The sequence below is a fragment of the Saccopteryx leptura genome, chromosome 5, assembly GCF_036850995.1.
Source record: "Saccopteryx leptura isolate mSacLep1 chromosome 5, mSacLep1_pri_phased_curated, whole genome shotgun sequence".
Taxonomy (NCBI): domain Eukaryota; kingdom Metazoa; phylum Chordata; class Mammalia; order Chiroptera; family Emballonuridae; genus Saccopteryx; species Saccopteryx leptura.
Genome location: NC_089507.1, coordinates 117,637,469 through 117,659,376, shown reverse-complemented (window position 1 = coordinate 117,659,376; position 21,908 = coordinate 117,637,469). Strand labels below are relative to the sequence as shown.

The window sequence follows — 21,908 nt, the reverse complement described above, 5'->3', positions numbered from 1 at the left end:
CACCTTTGTGCCAAACCAGACTCACCATGAGCCGAAGCTGAAAGGGACCACCTGTGAGCAAAGATGTCTTTCTTCCCACTGAGAATGAGGTGGGCGGTCACTAATGGACCACTCTGGACAGGGTGCACTGCAGCTGCTGAGAGGCTGGGAAGAGGCTGAGCATCTATTAAGCCTAAGATTACATAGACACTGGGCAAAGACCAGCCCCTGCAGAGCCAGGTCCTTGGGGACACCTCCACAGAGCAGGCCTGCACCCCAGAGCCCCAGGGTTGAAGCTTAAGGCCCAGAGACAGAGAGCAGAAAAATAATTCAGTAGAACACAGGCTCCTTCCTCATATTAGAGAGGGTTTAGGTCCATTAAAAATGAGTCACGTGTAACATGATTCTACATTTTCTAGTGGCCACGTTAGAGCAGATAAAAGGAAGCAGATGAAATGAATTTTAATGGTGTATTTTGTTTCACCAAAGAGATCAAAAATATCATTTCAATGAATAATCAATATAAAAAAATGAGAGATTTTAGATTATTTTGGTACTAAGCTTTGTGCTCCGGTATGCATTTTATACTGTGGCCCATCTCAATTTGGATGAGCCATGTTCTAGGGGCTCAGGAGTCACACGTGACAGCCCAGTCTAGAGAACAGAGGTTGCTTGATGTGTTGGGAGTCCTGGCTCCTGTGGGCACTATTTCAGGTGAAGAGAAGTCACTAAACCTGTCCTGGTGGACAGGCCATAAACGAACACCCCATGAAGATGTGCGGACATCTGGCCTCCCAATGATGTTGTGTGGCATCACGAAGCCTTCCCAGAGCTCCCTCCTCACACTCCTCCTGTGCTAACGTTGGGAGAGTGTGGCAGCGATGGAACCGCAGGCTCTGAACACGAGCTGTGCCTGGGATTCCATCCCGAAATGGAGCCTAATCCACCCAGTAGAGATGGGATTCTGTGTTCTGAACTGCTGCTTTCTTCTTCTTTTTTGTGTGTGTGTTTAGTGAGAGAAAGACAGATAAAGAGATGGAGAGACAGAGACACAGAGGAAGGGAGAGAGATGAGAAGCATCAACTCGTAGTTGCATCACTTTAGTTGTTCATTGATTGCTCCTCATGTGGGCCTCGACCAGGGGGCTCCAGCCGAGCTAGTGACCCCTTGCTCAAGCCAGAAACCATGGGCTTCAAGCTAGTGACTTTGGCCTCAAGCCAGTGACCATGGGGTCATGCTTAGAATCCCACACTCAAGCCAGCAACCCTGTGCTAAAGAAAGCTGGTTGCCCATGCTCAACCCAGTGACCTCAGGGTTTCAAACCTGGGTCTTCTGTGTCCCAGGTCAAAGCTCTATCTACTGAGCCACAACCGGTCAGGCTGAACTGCTGCTTTCTTAGCCAGAGCCCACAAAGCCCACAGAAAAGATGTTAGCTGAAATGTCCATCTTTAAGCTGAAATAAAGGCATTTTGTGATGACAGGTACTACAGCACAACATAAACAATAAAGTTCTGGGAGGGGACATGTGGGGGAGCAGTCACAGGTAAACATGGGTTGGCTCAGTGGTAGAGCGTCAGCCCTGTGTATGGATGCAGTGGGTTTGATTCCCAGTCAGGGCACACAGGAGAACTGCCAATCTACTTCTCCAACCCTCTCTCTCTCGCTTCTCTCTCTCTCTCACTTTTTCTTTCTCTCTTCCCTTCCTGCAGCCATGGTTCAATTGGAGCAAGTTTTCCCAGGCACTGAGGATGGCTCCATGGTCTCCACCTCAGGCACCAAGAAGAGCTCAGTTGCTGAGCAACAGAGCAAAACCCCAGATGGGCAGAGCACTGCCCACTAGTGGGCTTACCAGATGGATCCAGGTTGGGGCACATGTAGGAGTCTGTCTCTGCCTCCCCTCCTCTTACTGAATAAAAAAATAATAATTAATTAAAAAAAAATTCCATAGCAGAATGTTGATTGAAGTGGACTGTGCACTTAGGAACAGGGCGGTGGATCTGACACAACAGAGGTGACAGATGTGGACAGGAGGAGGGGGATATAGATGGGGATTCTTGAGCTTAAAATAAAACTTAGTAAAAGGCAAACACAGTCCAAGAGTTTATCAGCATCAAAGCAACAACAAAGAGAAAATTTAACATATGCCAAAAGTTTTATGTCCTAAGTCACAGAGCCTCTCTAAAGGGCTAATTTGAGTTATCAAGACCTGGTGGCCATCATATGAAGGCCGAAGGAGTTTCTCCTGGGCCACTGAGTGTGGGAGAGACCTTCCAGTAGAGTCCTGTGTCCTACGCAATTCCTTAAGAATGCCTGAAGGTAGCGGTCTGTCTAAGGAACTCTCTGCCTTTAGAGAGACCTTCCAGTGGAGTCCTGTGTCCTACGCAATTCCTTAAGAATGCCTGAAGGTAGCGGTCTGTCTAAGGAACTCTCTGCCTTTAGAGAGACCTTCCAGTGGAGTCCTGTGTCCTACGCAATTACGTAAGAATGCCTGAAGGCAGCTGTCTGTCATAAGGAACTCTCTGCCTTTAGAGAGACCTTCCAGTGGAGTCCTGTGTCCTGCGCAATTCCGTAAGAATGCCTGAAGGTAGCGGTCTGTCATAAGGAACTCTCTGCCTTTAGAGGTTTGGTCATTTTACTGTGTATTTACAAATGCATCAGAAGATGAGAAAAAAAATGTTTCTACTTGTTAGTAACTATGGCTAAAAATAATAATAAGGTCACAGGGAGGTGTTTTTAATGGTTGACTAAAATTAAAATTGGCATAATCTAGGTGATCTCAGATACCTATCCCATCCACGTGTCAAATGGTCAAGCTAAAAATTGAGGGAGTGCTTTATTGAACTAGAAATTTTATGTCACAAAATACTGCCTGAAATAATGTGCCCGTGAACTGAGACATAGAAACCTTACAAACTGGTATTTTATTTTAACGGGATTTGTCTTATTTTAAAGTCCTTATAATTCTCAGTATGAAGTAGGACTGGTAAAATTATCCTGATTTTATAGATAAAGAAACTCACTTTTAAAAAGCCTACAATGTCTTTTTACCTAGCACTTAAACCTAAATGGGCACCAGGTCATCCTGATAGGCCCAAGTTGTGGGTTTGGTTCCCAGTCAGGGCACATATAACAATCAACCAATGAACGCATAAATAAGCGGAACAATAAATTGATGTCTTTCATTCTCTCTTTCTCTTTTCCTCTTCTCTCTCTCTAAAATCAATAAAAAAAGTTTTACTTTTAAATTAAAAAAGAAGTGAGTGGGCATATTTTGAGGGAGCGGGAGAGGAGGAATCATGCTGATTCCTACTAAATCCCCACGGCTCAAAAAATGGGCCATGTCACACTTTTTCCACTATGGTGGCAAAGGTTCTACATTCTTGGTATTTCTCGTCCTCAGCAGAGACCAGATTTGTAAAATTAGATGGTCCAAGAGAGCCCTGACCTGTCAGTTATCTCAGTAACATGGTGTTCTGCAGAAGGGACAGAGCACCGTGGACTGACATTCCTGAGAATCACACAGCATTTCTGGAAAAATTTAAAAAGTGCCAAGTAGATTTTTTTTGTTTGTTTGTTTAACAAAGATTTCTGGATTCTTCTTCCTGAAACAAGTGATATTTTTCCACTTACTTTTAAATTCTTGGATTTCATCCTTGCTTATAGGGTCAATTACTCTATGACAAAGGAGGCAAGGATATACAATGGGGTAATGACTGTCTCTTTAATAAGTGATATTAGAAAAACAGGACATGCAAAAATAAAATTGGATCACTTTCTTACACCATATACAAAAAGAAACTCAAAATGAATTAAATGTGAGACTCAAAACCATACAATTCCTATATGAAAACGAGCAGTCAACCCTCTGGCATTTCTCTTAGTAATATTTTTTTTCTGATACATCTCCTCAGGCAAGGGCAACAAAAGAAAAAGTAAGTAAATTAGACTACATCAAACTAAGAAGTTTCTGTACAGCAAAGGAGACCAGCAACAAGAGGAAAAGGCAACCTACTAAATGAGAGAAGAGATTCTCAAATAAGACATTTGATAAGGGGTTAATATCCAAAATATATGAGGAACACCAAAAAAGACCACAATCAAACCATCTAATTAAATAATGCGCAGAGGATCTGAATAGACACTTCCCCAAAGAGGACATACAGAGGGCAATAGATAGATGGAAAGATGTTCAACTTCAGTAATCCTTACGGGAATGCCCACTAAAACCACAATGAGATATCATCTCACACCTGTTAGACTAGTTGTCATTAAAAAATCGACAAACAACAAATGCTAGTGAGGATGTGGAGAAAAATGAACCCTCATGCACTGTTAGTGGGATTTTAAATTGGTGTAGCCATTGTGGAAAATAGTACAGAGTTTCTTTAAAAAATTTTTTTTCTTCTTTTCCAAGTGAGAGGAGGGCAGATAGCGAGACTCCAACATGTGCCCTTACCAGGATCCATCTGGCAACCCCCATCTGGGGCCAATGCTCTGCCCATCTGGGGTCATGCTTGCAACTAAGCTATTTTTAGCACCTGAGGTGAAGGCTCCTCAGAGCCAACCAACCTCAGCACCCAGGGCTGATGAGTTCGAACCAACTGAACCATGGCTTCAGGAAAGGAAAAGAGAGGGGGGAGGGAAAGAGGGGAGAAGGAGATGGTCACTGCTCCTGTGCACCCTGACAGGGAATCAAACCTGGGACATCCACATGCCAGGCCAACACTCTACCCCTGAGCCAACTGGCCAGGGTCTAAAAAAATTAAAATTAGAGCTGCCATACAACCCAGCAATTCCACTTCTGAGAATTTGTAACAAAAACACTGATTCAAAAAGATACACGCAACCCTATCTTCACTGCAGCACTACTTACAACAGCCAAAATATGGAAGCAACTCATCAATAAATGAATGGATTTGAAAAAGTTGTGGTACATATATACAATGGAATATTACTCAACCATGAAAAAGAATGAAACATTGCCACTGTGACAGCATGGGTGGTCCTAGAGGACATTCTGCTAAGTGAAATGAGTCAGACAGAGAAAGACAAATAGCATATGGATGTCACTTATATGTAGAATCTAAAAAAAACATAACAAAACCACAAATGAATAAAGGAAACAAAATAGAAACAGTCCAACAGATAGAGAAAACAAGCTGAGGATGGGCAGAGGGGCTAGGAGGTAAGAGAAATGGGTAAAATAAATAACAGTCACCATGGAATTCAAACCTACTTCAAAGTAAGTTAAAAGGAAACTGAAAGAAATACTGACATTCTGAACTCTGAAAATGGGAAGATGTTTAGATGACTCTGTCCTCATGGAAAAGTAAATGAACAAATAAACTCATCCTTGCATTCTGAAATAGAAAACAGAGAAGCAGGGCATGATGTGGGGGTGGGGGGCAGCACAGAAGATGGGAGGGCTGGCTCAGGAGGCCACTCTCACCTCATGGGAGCATGTGTTTTCCCACACGGTGAAAAGGTCTGACTTAACGATTTAAGATCCCTTCCAATCTGTGATGCAGACCTTACGATAATGACCTTGATTCTTCTTCCCACAGTTTTGGATCTATAACCGATAATCTCCAGCCCCGAAAAAAAGCATCTGGAATAGAGATGCTGAGAGTTCTCCTCGCCTATGTGTGTCATAGCAGAGATGATGAAATTGTGTTTGAGCAAAAACCACGGTTACTGTCATTGGTCACCTGTCTCATAGCTGACAGGGAGGAGGCTCAGAAGATAGAGAGGCCCAAAGGCCAGCAGGACTCTGTGGCCAAAAGCATCTCTCATGGGATTTCAGAATCAGAACATAGAGATCTCTATCCAACAGTTAGTGAGTGAACTTTTTAGGGGTGGGGTGTTGACAGAGCAAAAGCTGTTCATTTTTTTTCTACTAAAGTTTCATAGATAGTGCAAGGGAAGCCAAAGGAATTTAGAAGGTGAAATGTGAGACGCAGCCTTGTGGAGCGGTTAGTTTATTTAATCAACCTGTATGTCTTTTCTTATTAGGTTAATAAAGAGCAATGAGGGTTTATTTGGGTAAATGCCTATTATTTTAGAAGAGAGTATGGAGCACAAATGCTGTGGGTCTTCTACAAGATTTATCAAGATGCCTGCCTGGCCAGGTGGTGGCACAGTGGATAGAGCGTTGACCTGGGATGCTGAGGACCCAGGGTTCAAAATCCCGAGATCATGGGCTTGAGTGCAGGCTCATGGACATGACCCCATGGCCGCTGGCGTAAGGCCAAAGGTTGCTGGCTTGAAGTCCAAGGTAATGTTGGCTTGAGCAAGGGGTCACTGGCTCGGCTGGAGAGCCCCCTTCCCCAGGTCAAGGCACATATGATAAGCAATCAATGAACAACTAAGGTACCACAACTACAAATTGATGCTTCTCATCTCTCTCCCTTCCTGTCTCTCTTGCTTGAAAAAAAAATGATTTATCAAAGTGCCTGCATCAAAGTTAGAATATTTTATTGGCTCACCTTATCACAAGGGGCCCCAAAAGTTGTTCATATGGATAATTTCTATAAAGACATAATCACTTAAAATATACTCTAAGATCTTGATTTGTAAAGAAAGCATCTAGATTATCCTTTGTAAAATGAAGAATGCATATTTTCACTATTCATCAGCCTAGTATATTTTATGCTCCAGAACACTAAGTTAACACCAAACACCTGCCACTTGCCTGACTCCTCACCTGGGCCGAAGTCCTGATCCATGCTGTTCTTCTCCCTTCCTGCTGCCAGATGCCCATTTTCTCCCAGTGAGAGGGCGCCCTTGGAGACAGAGAGTGCATTTCCTACCTTCCAGGCCGGGTCCCCCATGGTCAGAGACTCCAGGCCTCCTGGATGCAAGGTTGGGCCCCTCTCAACCCTCAGCTCCTCCTCGGCGCCCTCAGCGGAGTCGGCACTCCGGGAGCTCAGGAGCCGCATCCGAGACACGGACCTCACCTCATTCATCCTCCTCAAGCGGTCAGGGGTGGCTCGCATCGTCTGGGACACCAGCTTCTCCTGCAAACTCTCTATCACTTTGGAAGTACTTCTGAGCCTCTTTTCTGAGCCTGCCATACTTGGAGTCCTTTCTATAAAATGGAACAAAGTGGACCTGTAGGGTGGTTTTGTCCCCATGTCCTTGTGATTGAAGGGCTTGGACTCTGGGGCACTGGGCTGAGACCTGAGGTCAGGGGCCATGCTGGGGATGACCCCGTCCACACCTGAGTGCTCAGAAGTCCCGGGAGTCCGCCGAGCGCTGTCCCTTTCCCCTACAAACAGAGGGCTTTTGGTCCAGCCACACTTTCTCCTGCTGGAAAAGGCATCTGGGCACACCGTGGAGTCATCCGGCTGGGCTGGACTGGACACTAGGTCCTCCCTCGGGGACACCGAACTCTGGGCCCTGCCATCAGGCCCAGGATGCTGGTTCTGTCCCATTCTCCTGGCGCCCAGCATCAGGGACTCCACAGCCACCTCAATGCCCAGGATCCTTGCAGCCCTCTCCTGAAGGGACTCATTTGGGGGGATCTCTATTGCACCCGCTTCAGCTGAGGACCAGTCTAATTTCAGGGCACTCCATTCTGGTGCCACGGTCAGCCCCACAGACCTCAAGTCTGGTGCCGAGAGTCCTCGAGGTTTGCTGGCAAGAGAGAGTGGGACCGCCATGTCTGCCTCCTCCCCACCACCAGGTTTTGGAGGGATTGCTTTGTTCAGCGCCACAGACCTGACAACACTGGGCAGTTCCTGCCTTTCCGAGGGCTCCCTCAGCTCCACTGGCTCAGGTGAGGACACTTGGCCACCTGACTTACAAGACGTCATTCTTTTCACAGGCCCTGGGCTGACTGCTAGCTCCTTCATTCTCTTCCCGACCACCTGGTTTCTCTTCTCTGTCATCAAGCTTCTCTGCGCAAACAGCATCGCCTGGCCTCCATGGTCCTCCACCTGTGAGGGGCCTGGGCACTGAGGACGAGCACCAAGGTGGAAGGGGGCAGGCTTCTGCTCCTCACTCCATTTCTCAGACTTACACCTCGCTCCTCCCGACCCAAACGCAGGCTCCTCCGGCACCAGCCTCCCTGGTGGTTCCTCCACTCTCCCCGCCCAGCTGTGGTCGCTGAGGCCCAAATTCTTGGGTGTGCCATCGGTGTGGCTTCCTGGCTGCCCTTCTGTCTCGCTGTCCTCACTGTGACTGCTCTCTTCCTCTTCCTGAAGCTCCTTATTAAAACTTTCCAACTGACTTATCAGGTCCCAGGGACGACGGCTAACTGGCTTTAAAAGAAACTGACCAAACAGCTGCTGACTATTACACGGACCGGTGGTTGCCCCCTTCACCACCTCGCCTCTGGACTCAGGGCTGGCGCCACGGCCACGGGAGTCCACGCAGGGCTGGCTGCCGCCTGCTTCTCGCTCAGGGGTCTGGCTTGTGAGTAGGGAGGTCCTTGTGAAAGCACTGCAGCTAGAAGGGTGGAGGGACGGCTGAACTGGGAGGTGATGGACACTTGGCCTCTGGTGTTGATCACTGGAAGCGACAGCCATGCGCGCCAGAGCTTCAGAAGCAGCGGGGCTGAGAAACTTTGAAGGCCACACAGCACTAGGTGACCCTCCCATCTTCTCAGCAGGGAGAAGCCGCGGGCTTTTGGATTCTTCTGTGAAAGTGGTTTGTGTCTGCTGATCTTTGTACTGGTGTGCTGGCCACAGGCCAGAACACTGGAGTTCTCTGGGCATCACAGGGCAAGCGAAGTGTAGGACATCTGCTGGCCGGTCATCCGGGTCCCCCAGATCTTGCCCGTGGAACTCGGCCGCGCCAGCCATGTGCCCAGTGAGCGCCTGCAGCTCCAGGTCAGTGGAGGACGCACCCAGCAGATGCTGTTCTTGCAGAGCTGCGCTCCCAAAGTTGGGCCCACGGGGCTCCTCGGCACCAGGCTGCACGTCATTGTTGTTCGTGTCTGTGGCTGGCAGGTGGGACTCGGACTTCACTGGGACGGAAACCAAACAAAAGATCGTCTCGTTAATTTTTTTCTTTGAACTTTTCTTGGTCTGAATCCCGGTTTCAAACTTTCTGAGCTTGGTTTGGGTTTCGCAGGCACTCTCTTCTAGAGGGTTCGGGAAGATGTGGCTTCCTGCTTGTCCTTGCTGGCTGCCTCTCCCGTCACACCACTGTCCTCTCATCATGTTGTGGTCACTTTGGTCAGGAGAGCCATCATTCTCTCCATCCCTGGGGAGTTGGCCCCACAGCCACCGGCGGCTAGGGTCAGCAAGGGCAGGGCCTCCCTTAGTCCTGGACGGGAGCAGGATGTTCTGTGGGCTCAGAACGGCACCACTGTGGTGCGTGTCTTGCGGCTCTGATGTGGAGACTGGACCCAAGCTGTACAAATTCTCATTCACCTTTGCTTCTTCACAGAAACTGTGGGGTGGGGCCAGTTTAATGTGTCGTACCCGCGGGTCATCAAAGGAAATGTACAGGACAGAGCCATCACACCCAGGGGTGGAAGGGGGCCGAGGAGAGTGCGGGCTCCCCCCAGTCTCAGCCCCCGGCCCCAGGGGACTGGCAGGGAGCCGAAGGCTGGCCACGGCCTCCTCAGCCGGGTGACGGCAGCTGCCCCACACCTGCGTGGGTGCCACGTCCTCTGAGTAGGGGTCTGTGACGTGCTGGCCCGGAGACCTGTACGATGGTGGAGGCACATACACGGGGGGCTCCAGACCTGCGTCGGGCAGGCCGAACTCCTGCCTGGAGCCGTTCGGTCTGGTCCTGTGGGAAACACTCGCGTCCGCCTGCTGGCTGTCCAGGGAGTCACTGTGCTCCCCGCCTCCCCTGAAGTGTGGGTGGGAGTCATAGGATGGAGGCTTGAGGGGTCGGCCAAACTTCGGCCAGGGTACAGGGACTGAGGAGCCACCCTTCTCGGGGTTCCTTTTAGATTCCAAATTTGGTGCCCAATTTGGAGGGTAAAATGGCACTTTAGGGATATCTGGCAAGTGCCCATCACTCAGTGGAATCTCCACATACGCCAGACTCTTGGGGGAGAGAACTCTAGGCAGCGAACGGGATTTCCCTTTGCTTTGGGAAGTCAGCACGTGTTCTCCTTGCACAAACGGATACAGATCTTGAAACAGCTTCTCCTCAGCACCCTCAGACGTCTGCCTCTCTAATTTCCTTGACTGGTTCCAGCTTCCCCGGCTTACGTCCTGCCACTTGGCAGGACTGGCCCGTCTCAGATCTTCTTCCCAAACCACCTCCTTCATCACATTCTCTGTCCTTCCTCCAACTTCCCATGGCCCCAGCCTTGTATGGACAGGCAGGCTGTGGGCTCGGGCCATTTCTCGGACCTCTGGATCTTCACGGGCTCCTGGACCCCTCAAGCCACTGACCTCCTGTTCTCTTGTCCAGTAGGTGTGGTTGTGACCACTCTGGGGCTGAGAGAACCATGCTTCCATGGGCTGGTGATCAAACCTGCAAAACAGAGAAGCAGGGACGTCATACTGTGGGAGGAAGCACACAGAAGAAATACCAGTTCTCTGCTCTGTGGCTAGTGTTCCAAGTCAAAAATGGGTCAACACTTTTGATATATAGCTGCTCAACCATAGGACTTGTCCCACGAAAATTATGGCTGGAAGGTAGCCCTGTATTTTGCCATCCAAAGGCCTAGGAGTGGCAGCAACAGGCTGCCCACAAGACATCAGGACACTGGTCACACTTGAAAGATGTCAAGGTCCTTATAACTTTAGATGCCAAGGCAGCCAGTAAACCCAGGAACAGTGGTTCTCAGGTGTGGGCATGGGCCCCTGGGAGTCCTCTCCTAGCTCAGTCCAGACCACTGAGTTCGCGGGAAGCACATCTGAGAACCTGCTCTTCACAAACCCCGCCCTATTGCAGTGGTTCTTAAACTTCACCGTGTGCTGGAACCACAAGAAGGTTTCTAAGGCACAGGCTTCTGGGGCCCATCCCGTTTCTGATTCAGCAGAGCTTGTGGGGCTCCACAAGGTACATTCTTAATTATTATTTAAGTGTCAGGTATATAACATTATGATTCCACATCTGTATTCACTACAAAGTGATCATCCCCAAAAGTCTAATTACTATCCATCCATCAACACACACTGATCCCCTTCCTCCCTCTGGCACACCTCAAACCTCTTCCCTTCTGCTGACCACAGATCTGTTCTCTGTATCTGAGTTTGTGTTTGTTTTCTTTTGTTTGTATATAGAAGCAATGGAATACTACTCAGCCATAAAGGAATAATAAAATCTTACCATTTGCGACATGGATGGACTTTGAGGGCATAATGCTAAGTGAGATTAGAGAAAGACAGATACTGCGCAATCTCTCTCATATATGGAACATAATGAGCATTTCTAACAGGTCCCCCGGTGATGCTGGATCTGCTGGCCCCGGCACCCCGCTTTGAGAATCATCACTGCCCATGGTTGCCAAGCAGGACTGTACCTTAGAATCCAAAGGGACTTTCTAACTCCTGGTGCTCAGGCAGTGTCCTGGCTCCATCACGTTGGCATCTTGGAGGCAGGGGCAGGACAAGGCATTGGGGTCTTCCAGGTTTGCCAGGAACACCCAGAGTGTGACTAACACAGAACCGTAGCTCTCGCAGGGTTGCCAACACTTCCCTCATGGTAAGAATCATTAGCACATTAAAGACACAATTCTCTGCCCCCAGAAGTCAGTTTCAGGTATGGGGTAGGATCCAGGTGGCAGTATTGTTAACAAGGACTCCAGAGGAGTCTTCTGTTCAGGCAAAGTGGGGAACACTTCCAGGGCTGGCTGAGATTGACCAGAGGAAGAGGGGGTGCTGTTCCTGGGCAGAACTCACTGCCAGGCAGGAAATGGGAGCACAGTACAGCATAAATGCCAGGCTGGTTCCAGGCTGCTGTTTACCACCTGGCTGCACATTAGAATTTCCTGTGAACCTCTGAAAAATATCAATACTCAAGGCCACCCCTTTATATCTGGATCTAATCAGTCAAGGCAAGGAGCCCAATGGCAGTATATTTCAGTATTTCCTCAAAGGAGTCTAGCATAAATCCAAAGTTCCAAATCATTGTTCAACTGCAGCTGGAGAAAAAAGAAACCTGAACAACAGTGCTATACTGGACAGAAATATTAAGGATTGCCTACAAATCACCAAAGATTAGGGCTTTAACAAAGAAACACTATTAACAGAAGGAAGCTTATGGCACTCAATTATTTTCATTAACCATGGGCCAAGCAGAGCAAGTTTTAACTGTTGTTTGCTTCTTAAATTATAAAAGTAATATGCATTCATTGTTGATCATTTGGAAAAATATAGGAAAGCAAAAAAATAAAAACAAAAATGCAAACATCACTTATAATCTTTCCACCCAGATACAGTTATTTTGTTATCTTCTAGTCTGTGTGCAAGGGTGTGGGCTTTCCAGCAACCTCAGTATTCATTATACCAGGGATCTGTTTTATGTGAACATTTCCTAACACTTGTCCACACAGCTGACACGCAGCTGCTAACCAAGTGCATTCTGGGTGAAAGTGCACGGGAGCTTCCTCAGCACTCCTCTGAGGGAGGACCCTCGCGTTTCTATTGAGCACGGAGGAATTTGCGACGTACACGTTTACTTGGGTAACACTCAACATTTACTGGGCACTTATGTTGTGTCACACGCCATGCATACCATGCCAAATGAATTCTCTCATTGATGTGACAACCACCATGACTTCTTTCTCCCTTCAATGGAGAAGAAAGCTGTGAGGTTCAACAACTCTCCCAAGTCACAGTTTGTGGGTAGTGGTGGGAAAAGAATTCAGACCCGAGAAGGGTGACTGTCAATTCCCTTCAGTCAGCCACTCTGCTCTACTCCTCCCAGTGAAATGCAAAATTCCTCAAGTGCATATTTTCATGGATCAGTGTTCTATCACATGGACATGATTTGCTTAACCACCGCTAGACATCCATGTAGATTACTTTCTAAACCACTAGGAGAAGCACTGTTGTTCACAAACACCAAGCATGTCTCAGATCATTATTCAGAATAAATCCTTAGAAAAGGAATTAGTGGATCAGGGGCATTATGTTATTCACATTGTCAAATCTGACCTTCGATCAGCTGTTCCCATTTAAACTCCCCGGGGTTGTGGGGGGAGAGCTGGTCTTGCCGAACCTTAACCGTCTCTGGTTATCATAATCATTTTCTTTTTAATTAGATAAGTGAAAATAACTTCTCAATCCTTTTAATTTGCATTTCTCTGATTACTAGTCAGGTTAATTTTTTTCATGTGTCTACATGTCATTTGTGGTTTCAGGGGATTTCTATAACAGTCCACTTTTCAGCTGACAGCACGGTATGGTCAAGAAGACAGAGAACAGGGAGCGTCTCCTGGGCACTTGCTCTGTGCAGTCAGGCACATAAAGGTCCAGGGACTGAGCGCCCCAGAGACAGGCTGGAGAAGGACCTTGCCCGACACAGGGCAGGAGGCAGCTGCAGGAGCCCAGGTGGTAAATGAATAGGAAAAAACCTATGATTATTATTATTATTTTGGAATTACTTCTTTGCCTTAAACAGTAAGGATAATTCATCAAATCCTGCCTCCACCTCCCGCCCCTAATGACTTGTTAAGCAGTCACTTAAAGCAATGCTGAGTTATAGGTTGAAAAAGTAGAAAATATTTAAAAATAAATTTGAGGTTAAAGCCTTTACCACTGAGTAACCTAAACGCTTTTCCATTTACTACTCACACATGGTGGAAGCTGCCTGAACACTGGATCTGTTGGAAAGTCAGTTTCTTTGTCACTTTTCTTGTCATCAAAATCAGGTTTTGAACATTTGGGCTTTGAATGCTTAGTAGACACTTCGTGGGTCAAGTTCTATAAGGATTAGTCACTGTATCACAGCAGGGGGTGGGATTTGCACCTCTCCCTCCACCCCTTCCCACTCCGGTGAGCCTGCAAGTCACAGTCCAGAGCCACAGCCCCTTTCCTTAGGAAGCCCTCTGTGAGGGCTTCCTCCCATCTACAGCCTGGGAACCTGTCAAAGATAAACCATTTCAAGTCCTCAGCACCCACTGGCTAAAGGGTCTGAGACTCTATGAAAAGTCCAAGGGCAAGACAAAAATTGGAACATAACAAGAAGTTTCCGTTGTCACAGACCCAATTAAGAGAGAGTAAAATAAACCATTAGGAAGTATGTGGTCAGCGCTCCGCATCAGAGTAACTTCCTGTCCCTGTTCTTTCGCTCACGATGAGTGGGCTTTGTACACACCTCGCTTTAATAGGCACCACACACTCCTTCGAGTCTTACAGACATTTTCCTGAGGTGTACCACTTTATGGAATAAGCCACAGGGTGGCTTCTACTCCTTTTCTCAATGGATAATGTGGTTTCTTGGTAAACACGTGGTGTACCTAAATGCCGAGAGGGGGCTGAAAGCCCAAGGTGTCTGTCTATATGCCATGAGCATAATCAGAAGACAAGGACATAAACAGGACAGGGATGTAAAAAGACTACAGCCACCCACACAAGTCATGTGGTCAGTTTTCTTCCCCTCCCCAAATGTGCATCATCACCCTAACTTTATCAAAACTGCCTCATATGACCAATCAAAATAGCTAAGCATTCTGGATTAAACTTTTTCTATTTGCACAAGGTGCCTAAATCCCATTTAAGGAAAGCACAGGTCACCTAGGAAATTTTTAATGATCTACTTTTTTTTAAGGGTTTATTTATTTATTTATTTTTAGCAAACTTTTTTTTTTTCATTCATTTTAGAGAGGAGAGAGAGACAGAGAGGAAGAGAGAGAGGAGAGAGAGAAAGAGAGAGAGAGAGAGAGAGAGAGAGAGAGAGAGAGAGAGAGAAGGTGGGGAGGAGCTGGAAGCATCAACTCCCATACGTGCCTTGACCAGGCAAGCCCAGGGTTTCGAACCGGCGACCTCAGCATTTCCAGGTCAAGGCTTTATCCACTGCACCACCACAGGTCAGGCTTAATGATCTATTTTTAAAAACAGTCCACATGGCACAGAAAACTATAAAGCATTATTTAATAAACATCTATTTTGTACCGAGTATGAGACTGGCTTTGAAAGGCACTAGTGCAGGCGTGGCCAACAGTTTTTGCCTCTGGGCCAGATTAGAAAGAAAACTTTTTTCACGGGTTGGAATAAATATTAAAATTAAAAAATGTTAAATACAAAAACGATTTGTTTAAGTAAACAAAATTTTATTATGTAATTTATGAATAAATGTGAGTGAAAAAAATTTTAATATACAATATTATTTTAATAAAAATATTTTTAATAAAAATATAATTACATACTGTATAAATATCCAAACTGTATCACAATCAATAGAAACAATATTTAATTAACAGAATGAGCTTGAAGGGGTTATACCACAAATAAAACAATTATTTCGTTTTACAAACAGCCTGGACACGTTTTCAGTTATCAACTGCAGGCAGCTATTGTCTATGTTACAATGCCACTTGATTCAGCACACCTGACCACAAAAATAACGATTGTTTGACCTTGGGCGCACACTGGCAAACTCCACCTAAGGTTTCACATCGCCGCTAAACGTCAAACAGTTCACACTGAGTACAGACGAGTACAAAAGTTGTAAATCTTTATAATGGAATTTCTTTAAAAAATAAAGAAGTATCAAGAATCCACTCGACCAATTATTGGAAGTTAACCCTAGATTAGTCACACGCGGAATTCTTTTCCACGTATCACTATCTTCTTAAATATCCCAATTTCCAATAATCAAAGACGCTTCCACTTCTGAGTAGCTGAGATTTTAAAGTAGTGGAGAATATTAAAAATTTAATCGCGGGCCGCATAAACTCATTATGCGGGCCAGATTCGGCCCGCGGGCCATATGTGGGCCATGCCTGCACTAGTGGTCCCCACATGGTGATTGTTCTGGTAAATTTCTCTTTCAAACAAGTTATTAAGAGAGATATTTACTGGCTTTGATAGATATTGTCGATGACTAGCTACAAAGTATGCTGCCTCAGATGGCTTCAAAGCCAAGAATCTATTTTCTAATACCTTTGAGGAAATAAGATATCAAATTTTTCTTTTTTAAAAACGAGGCTAATAACATACATTTTAGAAATATTAACAATGACATATTTTTACAAAAACATGCTGAACACCTTAATACAGGGTGGGAAAAGGATAAGGTAAGCCAAGTGGAATGTGATAGCCCAAATAAATTGTTGACAAGTTCAATGAGACAAGCAGGGCCTTTATCCAGAATTCCTGGGAGAATGGGGCAGAAACAAGACAGAAGTCACACTTGCTAACAGCTCCGTGCTTTATCCCAGAAAAGAGACAGGATGCCAACAACTGATAAAAACTGTTTGGAAAATGTTGGAAATACAAACCTGTGAAAAACAACATGTCTAAAGAAAAAAAAAATAAACCTAGTCACTGAATATATAAAAGCTAATGAAAAAAAATCATGAAACATTTCCATTAGTTCCCATAACTCACTTTCAACCACAATACTGCCTTTCTTTTAAAAGTAAAATCCTACTTAGAATAGCACTTATCTGAATGACGTGAACTGCAGTCCCACCCGCTCCAGGATTACCTTCCCAGTGGACTCCGAGATCCTCAGCTGTCACGCCCACGTGCTATCATCTAGTTCTGTGCCTGATAGCCAGTGGGCATGGGGGTGGTGCCCCCTCTCCTCCATGGACGAAATGCTGAATCTGGTTCTGTGGGCGGCCCCCTAGTCTAGTCAGCTGTGCTTCTCTGTGAGGTTGAAGTGGAGGGTGGGAGGCCCCACGGAAGTGGTCCTAAACCCGAGGACTCCTTCCACTGTCCAGCCCTGGGGGCACACTCTGGACCAGGGTGGCTGTAGTACTTTACAGCAGCTGCTCCCTCCTACGTGGGTCCATCGGGCTCAGCCAGAGGCACAGTCTGAGCACAGAGGCAGCATGTGGGAGGACCTCCCCTTCTCAGAGAAGCTCTCCCCTCCAGATGGGCAGAGGTACTCAGGCATCTCTGTCAGAGTGACTCATGTTCACCAGCCCCAATGTGAGAGTTTCACATGTTTTTGTGATGTGGTCAGCTATCTGTTGCTACAGAACTTGCTCTTAACACTCATTGGGCCCAGAAGCCTGGGATATGATTTCTTAGCATGCCTTGGTATTTCCAATGTACTGCACTGTGTAAATAACTCTCTATAAAATAGCATTTGTGCCCCATTAGGATATAGGGGCCTTCTCAAGCCCATGGAGATGCTGGCCCTCAGGGAGGGTCATGTCGGCCTGAGGGCAGGGAGCAGTGGAGACTAGTGGACTGGCGGTTTCCTGCAGGTAAAACCCAGGTAAAGGTCAGGGCAAACACCTTTCCTCCTTCCTTTAAGAGGCTGCCCTCCCCCGCTGAGTGCAGAATGGCTGCACCTGTTTTTACCATAAGTTACTAACGGCCCAGGCTCGTGGCACCCATGCAGGGCTCCATGACTGTGGTGGCTCCAGCCTTCCCACGGCACCATCAAGGAGCAGTGTAGCAATGTTGCCAGGAGAGAGTGGGCATCTGCCCTGGGCACTGGCCTGGCCGGACCAGACGGCATGGGTTCAGACGCCAACACATGACTCTCTCACAGCATGTCTTTGGCAACATACTTCAACTCTCTCCGCCCCGATTCTCCATTTCTACTAAGGGATGGCACTGACTCCCTCCTTCTGAAGTGTGTTGAGAGGACTAATGAGATAATACATTCAAACCATTTAGCAAAAGTTCTAACGTCAGAAACTCCTGTTTTTAGTTATGATGAGTATGGTTGACCCAATTAAACAATTCAGAGGACATCATTCTGAAGTGTGTCCTCATGTGATCCACGGAGGAGGGTGAGGGTCATGGAGGGAAGACAGGAGAAGGACTGTTTGTCTCAATGCAGCAATTATTTTAGGTCCATGCTGTCTTCCTCTATGTGGTCATCTATAGGCCTTCACAATCGCAGGAAGCAATGATATAGCTGACTGTCATAACAACGCTCTGCCCTCCAGGGCAGACCGGTCTCTGAGGAAGAAGCTACGCCCATTTCCATCATGATGATGTAGAACAAACCAATGTTTAGTTTATGAAAACAAAGCAGAAAGAGCCAGCAGCAATCTGATTTCTCTCACATAAATCCAATAGGTAGGGCAGATTATTTTAGGTATGTCCCCATTTTCTCTCTAATAAGGATACATTATATTTTTACCAAGTTAAAATATCTTCACTAGCATCATCCATCCATTGCCACTACCCTTCATTTTTATATAGTCATTCATTTACTCAATGAACAGATAGCGAGTATTCTCTGTGCCTCCGCCCCTCTGCTCATCGGAAGGTAAGCTTAGAGCAGCCACCAGGGACAAGCAAACCAGAGAGCAGGAGGGGCTATAAAGAACCAGTCCACTGTGAGGCCATGGCACCTGCAGGGAGCTGACTAAAGCCCTAAGCTCCCATAGCTGACACATGTCAGCATGTGAGCTAGACTCTAGTCTTGGCTCTTTGGACTTCATCAAGAACTCAAAAGGATACAGTTGACCCTTGAACAGCACAGGGTTTCGGGAGCTGACCCCCATGCTGTCAAGAATATGAATGTGACATGGACTCCCTAGCCATTCCTTGGCATCTGCTGGGGGACTGTTTCCAGGACTCCTGTGGATTCTCAAACCCACAGACGGTCAAATTCTTTGCACACGACGGAGTAGAACAAGGCATACACTTGACCCCCTCTACCCAAAGATCCCCAACTGTCAGTCCAAAATACTGTTTTCACCCACAGCTTCTTGAACCCGCAATTCAGACCCACGTTGCTCAACAGTCAACTGGAGTCATCTCTAAAACAAAGTACCAGGCACTGAAGACCACCCAGCTCCTTTTGGGCCCATGTCTCTCAGTCTTATGATTCAGCGTCTCTCACATGGTTACTCCCCAGCTGGCTAACTCATCCAGTTCTCCAGCTAACGGAGCAACCCAATGCTAACAGTCCTTCCTCCTGGCAATGGCACAGCTACCACCAGACATGAAGTTCTGAGCTGGGCTGCTCACGCCTTCCCATTTCAGAAGTCTTCCTCGTCACTGTTCTTCCGGAAGACTCATGTTCAAAGGGTCCAACCTGCTTCTGACTGGGAAAAACTGGTGGCAGTAAAGGAACAATCCAAGAATGTGTGCAGGAAAGAGACCTGGGGTCCAGGCACTTCTAGAAGGTCACACTGCTCATGAACAGGAACAGAGCCCCTCAGAAGGGTTCACAGAAAGACAATGGGAAAAGTAGGTGGGCTGAGTCTGCCTGTGTGCTCATGAGCTCAAGCGCTAATAATTCAGATTTCTCTCTGAAGAGATCAAAATTACAAGAGCAACACTTAGACTACAAAGCATGGAGCTAGGAGACAAGTACTGTTTGTGGAAGTCTGGTTTTGTAAAGAGAAAGAGCTGCACAGAAACAGATGTTCAATTTGAAGCTTCCTTTTTCGGAAAACCATTATAAGCAGGATATGATTTGAGAGAAGCTTAAAAAGCCTCTGAAAATGAACTGTTTACCATATCCAGTAGCACTATTTAGGATGGATGTTTACTGTTCAAACAGAAACCTCCCAAGATGAAGCCCAGATCACTGCCACATCAGAGCCTCTTCTCGATTGCTAACTCTCTAATTAGTCACAACAGCCGCTGATGACAAGAGATAAGTATAAGTCATTCTCATGGTTAACTAACAGAATATTTTACCAGAATTCCTGGGGTCAAGCAGAGAAAAACCTAGTATGGTGTGACTGTTAAGAGTCAAACTTTTGCCATGTGACTTTATTTTACAGTTTCCTCTGATTATAATATTTCAAAGGAAACACACAAAGGAAACCCTGGATGCCTGATAACAGTTGTTTACATAGTTTAATGGTAGCTAAGTATTATTCAGGCACAGCTACTTGCATTTTAAGTAACATTTTAAGTAACAGCTTCCTCCAGGTATAGATAACAGCTAGCTTTTCTCCTTTCCCTCCACTTCCCCTCTTAATTTGTGTGTGTGTGTGTGTGTGTGTGTGTTGGCAAGCAAGGCTTGGAACAAGATACTCTGTGCATAAATAGTTAAACTCAGTGCAAACTGATGAACTAAAAGAAAACTTCTCATTGTAATCTTTGAACACAGATGTAAATACAAGCTTTCAAGAGCAGAGACAGGACAGAGATACCACTCATACAATGCACTCAATAAGTGTCCATTGTTGATTGTATGGCAAGAATTAGGACATAATAAAAGCCTAGCATTAAATGATCTGATCTACAGAATGCTGACTGTGTGCTGTTTCAGACATTACTGGGTTTCCAGCTATGTACCTATGGTTACTATCGTCACATGGGACATGGGTGTGAGACTTTTTCTGTACAAGGTGAGGGATTTCCATGCAAAGCCTTCAGCCAGTTTCAGCATCACAACCTGTTCACTGAGACCACCTAGGTGCATCTAGATAAGCTCTGTGGAGTCAATGACTCAAAGGGGAAATGCCAAGTCTTTAGAGTCACTGAGTGAATAGTCCCTGAAGAGAACAAGTTGGAGATACATGATCGGCACCCCCACCCAGCCTGGAGACCCCTCGTCCACAGCCCCTTTACCCACAGTGTTGATCAAGTTCAGACACCGACCTGCAGTCCTTCCCTCCCCAGCCCTTCCTCCTGCTGCCCCTGACAGTCACAGCATCCACTGGCTCACCAACACTATCAATTCTTTCTCTCAAAAATCAAACTAAAAGAAATGCCAGTGGTCATCAGGGGGCTCTGAAGTTAAACCATGATGGAGGGGCAAGAGAATAATAAAAGTCACCAATGGGAGCCCAGGCTCCTGAGGAAGTGCCTGGTTAGCAGAGGGAGCGGAGGGTAGGGAGATAAAGAAGTAGCTGCAAAGGGGGCAGGGACTGAGAGTCCCCTGAGCAGAGGGGACAACCTCGAACCCAGGAAGCCGTCAACATAGATAGTCCAGTCTTGGCTCCCAGCTACCTCACTGTGAGCGCACATTTTCTCTCTGTGGATGGTCCAGGAGCCTCCCCATCACATTCTCACAACACCCGCCCCTGTTCACGCGGGTGGGCTCAGCTGCCTGCACCCACAACTGCACAGAGGAGCACAGCCTGATCACCAGGACCGGCCAGCCTGCTGGGAATCTCTGTTATTTGCTCGTCCCTACTTCCCTGCTCATTCCTCAGGAGCTAATGTGTCCGAATGAAGCCATCAGCACTGCCGCCTCCAAATGTCCAGAACAGAGACTGGCACAGCTCCTGTCACGATGGAACAGCCCCAAACTTGCCTCACACAGTCCTCTCACTGGCAAACCACCTCCTCCTCCTCCTTCCTCCTTCCTCCTTCCTCCTCCTCCTCCTCCTCTTCTTCCTCTTCTTCCTCTTCTTCCACCTCCACCTCACTTAGCAGTGATCTGAAACACTCCGCCTTGCCATAAAAGGACTAGGTTTGAGCCCACGGATTTATTTCCGAAAGACACTGAGTGCTTCATAAATGCAGCATGCTTTCAAAGGAGCCAGCAAATCAGACATGAATGAGAAACAGTGTCAGCCCTCAGGAAGCTGCCCGACCTGGGGACTAAGAGAAAGTGCTGGAAGAAGGCAGGGGAGAAAGCAACTTCAGCTGCAGAAGCTGCAGGAGTCAAACTGGGAAAGTGGGTTTTCCGGCAAGGTAGGGAGGAGGGCTCTGGGTGCCTCTGGGCAGGATGTAGGCAGTGGGGAGCACATGGTGTCCTGTGTGGCGGACACCCTGGACATGGGAGAGGGCACAGGAGAGCAGGTGCGCCTCAGAGGAGGAGGTCAGCGGGGCCCAGGACAGAGCCGGGGGGTGACAAGGCAGACAACGCTGCCTGGGAAGGCCCCTGAGCACGGTGTCGCACAATCAGGGTCAAGCCCATTATTTGTGCCAGACGTGCCTATAAAATTACCAGGCCCGAGATGGCCAGTG

The 21,908-nt window shown here is 46.9% G+C and overlaps 1 protein-coding gene across 8 annotated transcripts in view; it reads right to left on the bottom strand.

The window, feature by feature from the left end:
- The window catches only part of JCAD (junctional cadherin 5 associated), a 49,947-nt gene that overhangs the window by 5,645 nt on the left and 22,394 nt on the right, over nt 1-21,908 (bottom strand). For 3 of the 8 annotated variants that reach the window (XM_066387284.1, XM_066387290.1, XM_066387292.1), the window contains one exon: nt 6,671-10,419. In XM_066387284.1, coding sequence (XP_066243381.1) covers nt 6,671-10,419 — 3,749 coding nt within the window. The remainder of the gene's footprint in view (nt 1-6,670; nt 10,420-21,908) is intronic. The other 5 variants (XM_066387287.1, XM_066387288.1, XM_066387286.1 and 2 more) reach the window with 5 other exon arrangements.